Source organism: Oculina patagonica, chromosome 12 (assembly GCF_052425735.1).
Source record: "Oculina patagonica isolate OP01 chromosome 12, crgOcupat, whole genome shotgun sequence".
Taxonomy (NCBI): Eukaryota; Metazoa; Cnidaria; class Anthozoa; order Scleractinia; family Oculinidae; genus Oculina; species Oculina patagonica.
In genome coordinates, this window is record NC_135769.1 from 30,339,390 (window position 1) to 30,354,418 (window position 15,029).

The window sequence follows — 15,029 nt, forward strand, 5'->3', positions numbered from 1 at the left end:
AATGAATACATTATTTCACAGCTACACTGATTTTATAAAAGAACTAATCAAAAGATACTTCAATGGCATGGGTCCTATACTTAGAAAATGATGAACCACAATCTTAGTCAAAAGTCCTTGACACATTGACTTCGCCTTGCAGTTTTTATGGAAAATTTACACTAGTTTTTAAATTTTCATGACACTCTGCCAAAAGCCACCTTTCCACCATGCAATGCTCTGTGATTGTAGCAAATGGCTTCCAAAAACAAACTACAACATTGATAGGGGGCGGGTTTGAAGAGATGGTCAAAAGGTTGAAATTAGACCAAATTACAATAAAGTATAGTCACTTATTGAAACAATATAAAAGCATTCTGCTTATTTTAGTCACTGACATTCTCAACAGTCTTATTCATACAGCAAGTCGAATTATAAAATACTCCAAAATTATATTGTTATTAAACATCCCTCTTTGTACACGGACAATGATTTTCCCAATTCGCCGTTCCAATAAAATTTCAATTTTAGTGCGTATATTTAACGAAATTAAAAAAAATCACCTATATTAACCTTTAACCCTCGGACGTACAAGAGCGGGGCGATGCCGCTCCCCCCTATATTTTTTCGTAATTTTTAAAAGGAGATTTACTCTATGATGCTGAAACTTTCAGCAGCTGTTCATTCATCCCTTTCGGAATTTTAATTTGTCAACTATATGTCAATGATTTTTGAAGTTGCCATGGCAACGTCATAATTAGAAGCAAATTTGGCCAGAAATCGTCATTTTTGACATATTTCTTTATTTTCCCAGGATTTTTTGGGCAAAATTGTTCCATTTGGTTAATTTTACATCCCATTAGTATTCTGCTTGATTTTGTATACATCTCCGTTATTTTCTGACTTTCTAAGAAAATGGTTAAATCCAAGATGGCGGCACTATTCACGTCATATAAAGCGAGAGCCAACACTCATTTTGGCTCTTGTAGGGGTTCATTGTTTATTAGCATTTTTATTGGTCAAATGTCGCATATGATGGCTATATGCTTTAATTTTGTTCAACATCATCCTAGAAGTACCGTCGCATCTTTTCCCCTGGCGCGCAGCCAATCACCGGAACGGAAACAGCAATAAGAGAAAGAAAGAACATTCCTGAATATTTTTAAAAAGAGTTAAAAGTTGGGCTCACTTACCCCCTCAAAACTGTATTAAGCCACCTTAAAGTGAATATATAATGACGCCATTGATTAGTTTCGTAGTGCGCAGAATGTATGCGCATTAACAAAAGGAGCCACGGTCTTTAATTCCATAAAGCTATGCAATCAGCTAGCAACTATGAATTCATAATGTGCTATTTGTCAGCTGACATAGGGTTCAGCTTAAGGTGGCCCTGGTGAGCGATCACTATTTAGAAGAAAGTGTTTTACTTTCCATGCAAAATGTTAAATTTCGTGTCACAAAAATACCCCGAACCACCTTCACTCGTAGGATAATAGTCCTTCCTCGTTCGTCGAGTGGTTGATACCGCTTTTAAGTTCAATACTCTCGGTTTTTCTTGTAGCATGGACCTCGTTTGTAGAACAAAAGGCACATAACATCATCTCTTTGACTTTCTCGCGGAATTGCCGGTTTAACAAAGCATATACAAACGGATTTGCAGCAGAATTGACTAGACCCATTGTGTTGGTGATAGCGACGTTACCAATATTGTTGTGGGAGTTGAAATTTTTCAACACGTACACAACTGAGCTCGTTCCCCAAGAGATTCCAAAGATCGCACTGACTGTGACGACCATCAAGGTGACTCTCTTCCGTAACTTAATAACACCCTGTTGATGTAAATGCATGAAAATTCCGATTCAAAATCTCTCACATTTTAAAAATAAGCTGCTGACTGCAGCCCATTCTAAATTTTTTGCACGATCCATGTGGCTGAAAACAGTTTTCCAAACGTTGAAGTTCCTATGCTTTTATTCGTATTCATATCTAAATCTTTCAGCTTGCGAGCTTAAAACTGACACCATACAAGATATGATCTCTGGAATTAGAATTTTTGTATATTTTATGAGTCTGTTATTCATTACAATGGCAACCAAGTTATAAATAAAACTGCTAACATGATTGAACTTTTTTTCATATCAGAAAATTCTTCGGTGCTTAACATGTTCTTCATTGTTGATAATTTACCTGTTGAATTGCATGTTGTATCGGAATATACCATGTTTCTAAAAGTAAACTTTATTGATGAAGAAGAATTGTTCAACACGACACGAGCGTGGGACAAAGAAAAAATCTGAGCCCCGACAAAAATCAAACCCATGGCCTCTCAGATACCGGCTGCGCGTTCTAACCAACTGAGCTACGAGAGACTGGTGGTGAGCTGGACCATTTACTAGGTTGATATGTGACACGGGTCCTGCGTACTGCTAGGATCAGTAATGTCGAAATCATCATGCAAGTGTGTAGTAAATAATAAAGATGGTAAATTTTAACTCGGCTCGGTGTTAAATAATTATGATCCTAGCAGTATGCAGGAAGCGTATAACATATCAACCTAGCACATGGCCCAGCTCATGTCATGTTGAACAATTGTCTTCATTATTTATCACCGAGCGTAAAATTGACCATCTTTATTACTTACTCTTCTTCATTGATTCGTACCTTTTGATGGTCACTGAGTTGATTGCCTTCGTTACCTTTGAACCACAAATTGCACACGACTTTGGAGTATAACCCAATCATCACCGCCAAAGGAAGAGCACAAGTAGTGACAAGCCAAGTCAAGCTATAAGCTTTCGCCATCCATTTTTCAGAAAATGTCTCCACACAGCCATCGATTTTTTTGTCAACGTTTGTGGCTAGGAATCCGGGAAAATTGACGATAAGAGAAGAAAGCCAACAGCTGGGTATGATGACCTGAATAGAAGAAATGCATAAAATAGACAAAATTAACGCAGGGTCCAGCTGAAGAGCATCAATTTTAGGTTAAAATTTTATAGTAAATAGATAACAGAATCGCAAACACCATGAATTACCAAAGGTATTTTTAAGATTCGTGGTTTAGCATGTATAAGATACTCATGTTCAACTGAGTCCTAACTCCTAATTCTTAACATTTATTTATTATTTTCAAATGTATTTGTCAATGAATAAAAATTTAACTGTTTTACAACAGACAATACTCCCCATAAAGCGGTAATTATCAAGATATATTATTATAATAAAGTAATCCCTTCTTTTTGTGACGCCATTATAATCTTAAATCAAAAATTGCAAGTCCCTTCCCGCCACGAGTTTTTATCTTGTGTTGGCTATAAGACTTTCTGTTAATAATCTATACTTTTAAAAGGGGTTTATCTCTGTAACCTCTTTCGTTTTTATACAACATTTTGAATACCTGAGACATCACATAACATAGGCTGTCACCTATGTTAACGGATAGCTCGAGTATATAACACTCAACAAGCTAACCTGTGAGTTAATTTTCTATCATATTCAATTCCTTCAGGTTCGATATACATTTTTAGTGTGTGACAGTAATATAATATAGGAAAATACAATGCTAATGAATTTCTCATATATAGAGCGGTTTTCACTTGATTGTCGAAAGTAAATTGCGTTTGCTTTGGTTTTGCATTACTACGCTTAGTGATTGGCTTAAAAATCTCGCGCCACTTTCTTAGCCAATCTGGCCCTGGTTGTTCTAAGGGTGTAAACTAACACTAACTGCCGGATAAACCACTATCCAGTGGATAGCATAGTATGTTTTATCAACTGTTATCCACTGGATAGTAATTTATTCGGTGGATAGCATTATCCAACCTTTGAACAACTGGGGCCAGGAGTAAAACCAAAACCAATCGTGACTAGCTCGCGCACGTTTTCCCGCGCTTCGTGTCAGCTACATGTCTTTTCTGCGAGTCTTGATTAGTTCACTGAATTGTCTGTGTCCTTTGTGATTGGCCAGAGTAATTACTTTGGTTTTGGTTTTACGACACTCAATTGAAAACTGCTCTAATGCCCACTGATAATGACTCACCTTCAGCTTGCGCTTGGTAAGTTTCCCTTTGTTACCAAGAGGATGCATCACAGCGTAGTACCGTTCAATGGCAATCGCCACCAGCGTGAACGCGGAAGAAGCTCCTCCAACCCACCCCAATGTTCCACCTGTCAACAATCTGCATAAGACTTTACCAGTCATCCCGTCTGGGTGGGTGAAAGCATAGCTTAAAATGAATTCTGATGCAAGAAACGTCGCGAAAGTAACGTCTGCCACAGCTAGGTTTATTAGAAGATAATTTATGGGAATCCTGTGGAATAAAAAAGTCAGGGGCTCATCAAACTCAAGCTCAGTTGAACTACAGATGGCTATCTTGTGCATTCTTAAAATGATTAAAAATTAGGACAACTATTTTCCAGATAATTAACAATTATTCACCGAAGTGGAGGTAAATATCCACCACATTCACCGACACTGAGGTGAATAATTGTTTTAGTATATACCACACAATTTGAATAACTAGCGGACCAAAACATCACTTTAGGTAAAAAAAAAAAAAGCGACACGCCAAGCCATATTGTTTCTCGTTAGCTGCTCGGAGGTGAATAGTACTTTGCTAATCACCTCCGAGTTTACCAGTCAGCGCGCGCAAAAAGACTTTTCACTTGTGTGGTATATACTTATTATACTTATCCCAAATCGAGTAGTAAATAAAACAGACTTGGCAATAAATTAGAAAAATTAGCTAACGGCAGAAAGGTCAGGATATAATGGGAGATCTAAATTAACCTGACCAATAAAAATGAGGAATTCGCAAAATGTGCCTCGGTTATCGGAAAAGTATGGCTACGGGGTTAAGTTCAGTGCTGTCCATCACGCACATTAAAGTAAAGTGAATATACTCTGTACAAGCCCGGTATCGGAATATACAAAAAATAATAAAAATATAAAATACGGCTGTGTGATTTAAAACTTCCAGAGCAGTACAGTGAAACTGAAATAAAACGGAAGGGTTTCAATTCACCAGTTAGTGGAAAGTAATAAGCCCGGCCCTATACCCACAAAGGGTTATGGCAATAAGTCAAGTAAGTCTATAAGCATAGCGACCCAAACGGTCGTAGGTTCAATCCGGTTCCTTAAGTATGAAGCTACAACAAGAATTTATACTTAAACCTTCCATGGGACGCTAGTCGTCCCCTCCCGCCTTCCCCTAACTCTCCCTCCCTGCTACTCGACATTAAGTTGGTGGGCGGTACACGAAGCTAGACAGAGGCACTGTTTCCTGTGGAGTATTGCCCAAGAACACAGTTCAATAACGCTGACTCGGGCTCAATCTAACCGGAGTCCAGCGCACTAACCATTAGACCACCGTGTCCCCTATATACCTTGTTCTTAAGTGTGTGGGGAATCGAGGAAATACTCTAATGCCTCAGTATTTCATTATAACACACCTCATCTCTTTATATTTAAGAATAATGACACAAACAAGTGAATTTCCAATGGTGTTAGTAACGATGAGAATGGCGAGTACCGTTGTTACGGCAATCTCGGCTGGTGACGTCATACTAGTGGCGTGGCCTAGCAAAAAAAAAAAACGGAAAAAATGCAAATGTATCAATATTAACCATTGGAAAATTTTAATACACATCTTAGCTTATTGCAAGAACGTTGTCATTGATAATGACGACAATAATAAATGAAAAAAGGAAAGTAAGAATCAATCAGTTTACAAAGTGATGCATTCTTGGATGGTAACAACTCTCAAATCAGCTGTCTGCAAAACGGTAATATAGTAGGCTATATTTCTGAACGTGTAATACAGTTTTCCCTTTCAATGTTGCAAGCAATTATATAATACTGATTTTGCAAGTTATTCTTCTTTTATTTTTGCTTTTCGAGGTTTTGCGCTAAAGGCAATGCATTAGAACCACAAAGAATGGGAATGGTAAAAACAATATCAGCTCTCATTAAATTGTCTTTCTCAGCCAGTTCTTACTTTGACAATTCGTCTCCTCGTCAGCCGTCTGAACTCTTCGTCTCCTCGCTCGTCAGCATGCAAATGCAAATTCTAATAAATCGATTTGATTTAAATTTTCCAAAGCACGCATTATTAGCCAGTGGCCATTCCATGTCGTTGTTTTGCAGAGTGAGGCCGAGAAACGTACCAAGATTTTAACCACCCGAAGCCCGTGCCGAAAGGACATCCGTATCAAATCTGTCAATCAATTATTTGAAGTTCTCTCTTCGTTCACCCAGCTGGCAGAGACACACAGCCAAATCAAGCATTTTAAAACGACGCTTAAACATTTCACGATTGGAAACCTTTTTGGCAGAATAACTTCTGTCATAGGTATTTAGTTGTTAACATGTCTTCTTCTCGTAGAGCCAGTAAAATTCGTTAAGACATTTTTGCCCCGTATTGATGCGAATTTCGATTATGAATTTCTAGTTTCATCCTTTGCTATTTCTTTTCTTAGAATCAATCAGAATTCAAATCAAATAATGGCCGCCAATGGGCGCCAATAAAAGACTCGAAGACTCGTCCTCTAATTTGATGTGAAGGCCCCTGTAGATTATTGTTTTATCATAAAGTTGCAATAACAAATGTTTGATAAATCTGTCAAGTTGGGCGAAAAACATGCGTTAAATGAGCAATGGCTGCGGTCACATCTAGACTGCTAACTATAGTTAAGACGGCGTTAACTATAGTTAGCTATTTCGGTAATGTGACCGCTTCTCTGTTCAACTTGTTGTCTAACTATAGTTATACCCAAGCAAGGTTCATGGGTTAGTCTTAAGTTTGCAAACGAAAAAACCAATCAGAATGCGACAATTCTCTCCTCAATTCTCTTCGGCTTCTAGCATCGTCACTTCATTTTATTTTTTTTTTTTTCAACGCCGATATGCCGTGCAAAAATAACAAAAAATAGAGGAATAATTAAACACAGATCAACAACAAGGGCTGCCATTAACTAATTTAAGTTCGAAATTATTCAAAAGCTTATCACAACGCGTCGAATTATTTCTATTTCCTGTCTGATTTGCTTATAAAAGAAAGTTAAACATCAATGGTTGACAAATTTGCAAAATCACCTTTGCAAAAATACTGGTAACTTTCGAAAAACGTAAAATTAACTGCCAGACATAGAGAAAAAGATGAAAACTTGTTGCAAAGGAACTCGCAATGCACGCCTTGATTAATTAAAATGCAAGTTTAGAGGTTCAGGAAAACTAATATGTGTTCAGTGATGTGAGATTCAAGCCATTTTGGCTAAAATGTACAGTTACACGTAAAATCATTCGTACGAGAATAATTAAACAAAATATTAATTACTTAATTTTACAACATATTGTAGTTATGATAAAATAGGCATGAAAAATCAATTCTAATTTTCTATTATATCAGACAGTATTTATTTTTTTTTGGGCAAAAATTCAAGATTCGTTTCGAACCTCGTTTCCTATCATTTAAATATGATGCTTGTAGATATGATCTGTCTCTCTGTTAACCCTTCAAAATAGCACAGAAATTACATGAGCATTTTCCCCCCGTTTAAGTGGCACCGGTATTACAATAACATCGTAGAAACTCAGCCAGACAAATAAACTATAAAGTAAGTAAACTACAGACCGATACATCAAAAAGGGCCAGTGATGATCAGATTGAATGCTGATATATATCCTGCTATGTAGGGCTAAGCAACATCTAAAAGCATACGTACCTTTTCTTCAACAAATGGAAAAAGCCACGTGCAGGAGTGAGCTACTGTAGGTAAGGTAAATTCGACAACGGAGCATTCGGTGAAAGATCAGAAGATGATTAGTACATGCCGAATTTAGTGCGAGTCAATTTCCCGTTTCCGCATGAGGGTTGTGAATAATAACAAAACTGTGAAAGTGTGATTGTTACCATGATTAACATAAACTTTGACATTTGTTGCCAGCTGTTTTATTTTTCGTAAATAGTACGTTAATAGACGTAAACAGCAGACGTTATGCGGCACTAAAAATTAACATTTGAATTTCCGCAACCTTTGTCAAAAAACCAATCACTTGGTTGTCCCGTGAGCAAACATCAACTTCTAACATCAACATAGACATTAATAGTTAAGATTTAAACTTTTTATTAGACCTTCCAAAAAAAAAAATACTTAGTTGTTATATTGTAAAGTCAGGAAAAGAAAGGGATCTTATTAATCCAGCCTAAAGGCTGCGCTTGGAGATTATCGGCGCCAGGCAGGCAAGCTAGGAAATAACGAATTAATTGCTGGGCTAAATTAAAGTGAATCACAAAGAACTGCCGGCAATGAAGCATTCCGACTGACTTATTTTAGTTACTGGCATTGTAGGCTTTCTTATTCCAGCAATAACAAAGTTATCATTTTCTAACAGAACTATTTATTTAATAACTGAATCTATCTGCTGGTAATTTTTTAACTACTTGTCGGCTCTCTCTTTATATTTTATCAGCTCATTTCAAACAGCTGGTCTTTTTTGCTAAATAATGGCGTGCGATCTGCCTTTATTGTTCGTCTTCACGAGACATTTTTTTTAAAAGGCAGCTAAATATAACGAGCATTTCCTGTCAATTAACGTATGTGGGACTTCACCAGGCCGTTCAAATGATCAAAAGAGAAAGGGATGGTACCATATAGCTAATATCTTAAATTGCGCTTAAAAGCCGAAATAATTGTCATTTTAACTCTTTCTATGTTAGTATTCCATAATAAATTCCATAATAAATCAATAGTAAGAGACTTGGTGTCTGACAGGTCGATAGCTCGCCTTTGACTCCTTTGCCTTGAGGCTATACTATTAACAGCGTAAGTGATGCTGTTAACGAGTATGGGAAAAATTAATGTACTGCGGTGCTGATTAATAATATACAGAAGGGGAATAAATTAAATCGGGTCTAAAAACCTAATGTGAATTTTGAATAAAGCGATTAAATAAATTCAATAGGTTTGTCTACTGTCTTCTAAGAAGGAGTGAAAAAACTTTAAAGCTACCCAATGAATTTCATACGAACGCGATGCTTAGCTAAGGGAATCTCATGGTCTATACATCAAACGCCTTTTTTCTAAAAACCAAACATTGATTAATTCATAGTCAATATTTAGATCCCAACTATCAGGTGCTTCAAGAAGAGCAGTGCACGAGTCAAGCGCACAGTACGAAAACCAGACTAATGTTGGAAAAGAAGGTTTTTGCTCTTAAAAAAATATTATATTGTTAATAAAGTATTATTTCGTTTGTCTCACGACGTAGTCACGTGTGATGGAGATCGCAACGTTTCGACTGCATACTGCTAGTCTTCATCAGGCGATAAGGTCGACTGGTTGTGCGTTAGCTTATAAAGCACACGGCTGCGCTGTGATTGGTTGGTTTTCAACAGCTCTGATTGGTGCATTTCGATCCTTAGTGTTCTGCATGCTGGTGTACTGTTGCTCCCTCGGCGGTCCGCAGTCGTACAGTTCTCCTGTTGTTGTGTTTTTTGATCGTGGTCATCCATGCTTCAGGAATTTCAATTCCACTGTCCATGTTGATATTATTAGGGTGAAGTCTTATGTGAATCGCCTCTTTGACCCGGCGTGTGTACCAGTGCGAGTCACGATCAATAAACTTTACCTCATTCCAAAGCGGGTAGTGTCCGGTGTTGTTGGTATGCTCTGCAACGGCGGAAGTCTGGGTGCGTGCGAGTCGGATGTCCCGGTCGTGTTCTTTGATCCTATCTTGCATAGGTCTTCCAGTCTCGCCGATGTAAACTTTGCCACATTCACAGGGAATCCTGTAAATAACGCCATCTTGCTTAGTCGAATCAACAGCGTCTTTCGGTCGTACTAGTTGTGATCGTAACGTAGTTTCCGACTTGAAAACAGCGCGTACGCCTTGTTTTTGTAGGCAGCGGCGAAGTTGCTCGGAAAGACCTTTGACACAAGGTAGAACGGCAGTAGATTTAAACTCAGCCACGGGTTCAGCACTGGTGTTCGGTTTTCTAGTCTTGGTGATCTTCTGCAAGAAAGAAAAAGGATAACCATTAGATACAAGAACAGATGACAGATGTTTTTTTCTCCTTGGAGATTACAGATGTCGAGAGACATCCGACTCGCACGCACCCAGACTTCCGCCGTTGCAGAGCATACCAACAACACCGGACACTACCCGCTTTGGAATGAGGTAAAGTTTATTGATCGTGACTCGCACTGGTACACACGCCGGGTCAAAGAGGCGATTCACATAAGACTTCACCCTAACAAGAACATTGAGAAGCTTGAGAAGCTTAAAATCGGGCGCTTTGCCTTGAAAGGCAGGGTTCAGTACAGCAGAAACCACGAAGCAGTTACTTAAGTAGCACTCAGTCCGACTGTGTTTGTGTAAGTCACAGGGCTTGCATGAGCTGTATTAGTGTGCATAATATAATATCTAGAACGTTGTCGAGATTGCATTATTACTTAATGACATGATGGTTTCAATTTATAAATGTATCTCACACAATACAAATAAACGATTGAAGTAGACGACTAGACAATGTAAAGTTTTAAGACTTAGCAAAGTGCAGTGTATTGGTAATACTGTAAGGTGCGGTTTCACCTGAAGGTCGTGTGCTTTTCGGTATTTTCCAGGCATTGCACTTTGATGGGACAGTACTACAACTGTTTACCGGGGAACTACTATTGTCAAGAAAATGATCACAACTTGTTGATGAATGATTGAACATTTGTTTCATACCATTACTGTAATAGCAATTGATAAAGGCTTTTAGTCCTGAACCAAAGTATAAGGACTGGGAAATACTGAAACCCATTATCAGCCACCTTAAACGGAAATATATTGTTGGTGTTTCAAGGAATCCAAGGAAACTTCACTCATCCCATGTATCTATGTATTGCGGTATTTTGTAATTTTTTGAGTGATTTTTGGGAATGTTTGGCAGGTGATAGTTTTTTTAAAAGAATTAGTAAAATTTAGACAACTAAGAAATATTGAAAATTTAATGTGAATTTAACATTGGAATTTGAAGTTAGAAATTGGCAGACGGACACCAAACAGTCCCGTGACATCCTGGAGTGTTTTTGCATGGGGGTCAACTGTGTGATGATGTTTCCATTTTTTCTTTAATTCCCACTGATAAAGAACTGTTGTTGGTGTTATGTTGGTGTTATCACATGTCAAGCCTTTAACAAGGTATGAAAGAACACAAGGATTTAAATTATTCTGGTGCTCAATTTTTGCGTAACTAAAATTAATGTTACTCAAATTCCTGATGGATTCTGTCTTAAACTGTTACGAGCTTAGTATTTCCAAATTATTGCATGTCAATGTAAGGCAAGACAAGACATGCCTTGGTTCTTATGTAATTCTCTTAAAAACACATAAGATATTGACTATAATTTTGTCTGTGCTATGGCAATTCACAGTGGGGTGGTCTTGATGTGTCTTTAACTTGTAGACTGGACTGGACTAGTAAAACGCGGACTAGTAAAACGCGGACTTGTAAAACGCCTCTAGACACTTCGAATTCCTTGGCCACAATCATCTTACGGCTCTCTTCAATACATAATGTCTCAAAAAAACAGTAACCTCAGAAAGAAGTCAGAAGCAAATAAGGTCGAAAGACCGAATTTGAACATATAACGGCAAATGTTCTAATGTCACGAACGTAGGAGTCGTGTAGGCCCGTCACCTTTATTTACCACATACTGCCCCCAAATTAAAACAGTACCCTCAGAAAGAAGTCAGAAGCAAATAAGGTCGAAAGACCGAATTTAAACATTTAACGGCAAATATTCTAATGTCACGAACGTAGGAGTCGTGTAGGCCCGTCACCTTTATTTACGATTGACTGTTGATTTCTGGACGGGCCCCGTTCTACCTCGTGCGAGCAATACAAACGACTGCACTCAACAGGCGTCAAGTAGTGGAAAGAAAGAAACATATGCACACAACTCATAGCATCAATCCCGTTGTTTTAGTAGGGGTTTGCAGAACGAACATGTGCTATACTGCAAAAACATCTCCACGCTAAAACAGACCATAGAGTGCTCAAAAAAGCTAGAAATATGCCGTCGAAGAAACACACAAGAGCTTCAAACACAAATTGTTTCGCTCGCTAAACCGTTTAGTTTTATCCGATTTACAAGCGCTTGTTTTACAAGTCCGCGTTCTACAAGTCCGTGCTTAACAAGCCCTCGTTTTACAAGTCCGCGTTTTACAAGTCCGCGTTTTACTAGTCCTCGTTTTACAAGTCCGCGTTTTACTAGTCCGCGTTTTACTAGTCCGCCTTTTACAAGTCCGCGTTTTACCTGAGTCCGCGTTTTACTAGTCCCCGTTTTACAAGTCCGCGTTTTACTAGTCCGCGTTATACTAGTCCGCGTTTTACAAGTCCGCGTTTTACTAGTCCGCGTTTTACTAGTCCAGTCCAGTCCTCGAAATACAGTATGCCAAAACTCCCCGCCCTCTAAAGATAAGTCCTTGACGGTTCTTGTCGTTTTTCGGTGCCTATTCATCTTCGGCATCTTTCTCGTCCACCTCTCGTTCTGTCCTGTGTCTGTCATCACACGAAAGAAAAGCTGATTCTCAAAAAATCTGCCACAAAAGGAAATTGACAAAAACAATATGAAAACCATATATCGAAAGTTTCTTATTCTGAAATTTTATCATACGTCTTAATTCAGAGCTACAAAGAAGTTCCTCCTTTTGAGTTATTGATACTGTTCTTACAGTACCTCTTTCCACTAGCGAAATTTTACAAAATTCCTTCGCGGCGAAAAGGTAGCGCGAATCCAGAACAGACTCCAATTGAGAGTGGGTTAATTCTAGATTACTATTAATTAACTATTACAACATTCATTTTTAAAATAGTTTCCCAAGCCGACTAAGCTAACTAAACGTCGAGTGTATCTTTCAGTAAACAAAACATGCCGTTATGACGCCGGAAATCCAGCTCACGCATACTATACCCCGTGACTCACGCAAACCTCCGACTTACGTGCTACTACAGTCATTCCTTTCTAAACCTTTTTTTTTTTTACCACCACCGTACCTTTCTACCCAAAAAAACTCATGAAACCGCCCGGTTTTAACCTGTTTTAACCTTTCAAAAATTAGAGCGTTCGAAACTAAATAAGATCCGTAATCACAAACAACATACAGCCGTTTACCAGCACTCTTTAAAACTCCTGAAACCCTTCAAAATCAGGCAAAATAAATCTTTGAAATAACCTTTATCAATGTTTCTTATTTTTTATTCAGTTCTATAAAATGCCTTTCATACACTACTGTCAAACAAAAATTTCAATTTCCTCAAAGTTTCAAGACAAAAGAATAACAAATATTTCGTGCACAATGTAATTTGATTAAGCCAATATTATCACGTCTAAAAATACTTCAAGCAATTCAGTGAAAACCCGTTTTTTTTTTCGTATCAACGAAAACCGCTTTCGAATAATCAATACATGAAAATAACAATAAGATCAAATGGAAGAAAGGAACCTTTCTAATTATTTGAAGACTTTCAAAGCCGTGATATTATGCATCCAGTCCGCGATAAAATTTAATTACAACAAAATCCAAGTTCTCATTTTGAATTCCATTTTTTTCAGTTGATACCTTTATCGAACTTGTGAAAAATTCCATTCAAGTTCCTATTAATACTGTACATTCCCAACGTTTTGCTCAGGTCTTCAGAAGCGTCTTACTAACCAAATCTAAAATAATTCCAAAACATGCTGTACAAACATTCTACTCTTTGTGACAAACGACTTGACGACCAATTGTTCAGAAATGAAAATCGACACAGTTCTTGCTAAATAAAAAAACGTTTTACGGCGGAGTCAGGCTCAAAAAATATACTGCAAGATCACACCCCCATTCATAGTCAGAAACCAGCAAACCATCTAGTTTGCTAAAAAACACTGCGTGACTCAATGACGTTACCTTTTTCATTTACAAAAATAACTTTAACTTGTCAAAGTAAGTGGGCCCAGTTCTCGGCCGGGTCCAGTTCTCGGCCACTTTGTGTTTAACGCGTTTTTTCACACTCCAGTTGAATCAAAAGAAAAAGGTATTTCCTTCAAACGATAGACTGATTCATGTGCTTTAAGTATCTTGAGTTTGATCGTTCAATTCGATATAGAAAGCTCACACGTCGAGTTTACGCGGAGGTAGGTGAATTTGCATTCCCGAAAAAGTTGTTTGTTTACGGCTCCAAATTCATGGATGTAGTTAAATTCGTATTTTATCCAAAAGCCCCCACCATACGAGCTAATTTTTGGCAAGTGAAACGTAGAATAATTCAGCTTTCTGCTTTAGTTAACTTTTCGTTGAACCGTTGTATTTTTTGGTCTTAATTTACTTCGAAATTTTTTCTTGCGACGTTTGCGTATTTGCCAGTTCTCGGCCACCCTGCTCGCTATCACAGCTTAGCGCTTGGTTTTTAATATAATTTCATCTGCTGCTGCCAGAATGAAAGAAATAGATTTTTAAAAATAAAGTTCAATCTTAGCTCTAAGTTTTGAGCTGACTCTTGTCTTGTCTATTATTTCTACAACACCTAAATCTTTCAAGACCTTTTCACTGCAAAATAAACCATCTAAATGCACGGGTCACACAATGCGGTTTTGCCAGAACCTGCACATAGGCGCTAACTAGGCGCGTTAAAATCCTTCTTTTCTAAAGTAAAACAAAGCATCATAAAAATAATTTAGGATCGATATAGTATAAATAGGTTTACAGAGTGATTTTATGACTGTGAAAATTAATTGAGCATTTTTTTACAGATAATTACGCACAAGCTTTTTAGTGGCCGAGAACTGGGCCAAGGTGGCCGAGAACTGGGCCCACAAATGGAGCTTTTATTTTTATTATTGCTCGGGCAAATTAATTTTTGACCGGTCGATAGCTTTGCACCAAAAAGCTGAATAATGTAGCTAGCTCTGGGAGAAATTTCAAGTTCCTGCGGTTCTTCTGAGGTAAGAAATACAAGTTTACGTCAAAAGTGGCCGAGAACTGGGCCCCATACTGTACTTTGCACCGTAAGCTTTTTTCTCTG

The 15,029-nt window shown here is 37.9% G+C and overlaps 1 protein-coding gene across 1 annotated transcript; it reads right to left on the reverse strand.

The window, feature by feature from the left end:
* Positions 1 to 1,203: 1,203 nt before the first annotated feature.
* Positions 1,204 to 7,842, reverse strand: LOC144633618 (pyroglutamylated RF-amide peptide receptor-like). The gene is made up of 5 exons (XM_078492460.1): positions 7,702 to 7,842; positions 5,431 to 5,557; positions 4,019 to 4,289; positions 2,641 to 2,895; positions 1,204 to 1,808 (listed from the first exon to the last, which is right to left on the reverse strand). The coding sequence occupies exons 2-5, from the start codon at positions 5,541 to 5,543 to the stop codon at positions 1,458 to 1,460; spliced, it is 990 nt and encodes a 329-aa protein (XP_078348586.1). The 5' UTR covers positions 5,544 to 5,557; positions 7,702 to 7,842; the 3' UTR covers positions 1,204 to 1,457.
* Positions 7,843 to 15,029: the final 7,187 nt, after the last annotated feature.

What these genes read in the sequence shown, in the direction of transcription:
- LOC144633618 (XM_078492460.1), bottom strand. Translation starts at nt 5,543, where the DNA reads ATGACGTCACCAGCCGAGATTGCCGTAACAACGGTACTCGCCATTCTC. An exon ending in CTTAAATATAAAGAGATGAG is followed by an intron (nt 4,290 to 5,430) that starts GTGTGTTATAAT and finishes TTTATTCCACAG; the next exon opens with GATTCCCATAAATTATCTTC. An exon ending in TTACCAAGCGCAAGCTGAAG is followed by an intron (nt 2,896 to 4,018) that starts GTGAGTCATTAT and finishes TCTTCTATTCAG; the next exon opens with GTCATCATACCCAGCTGTTG.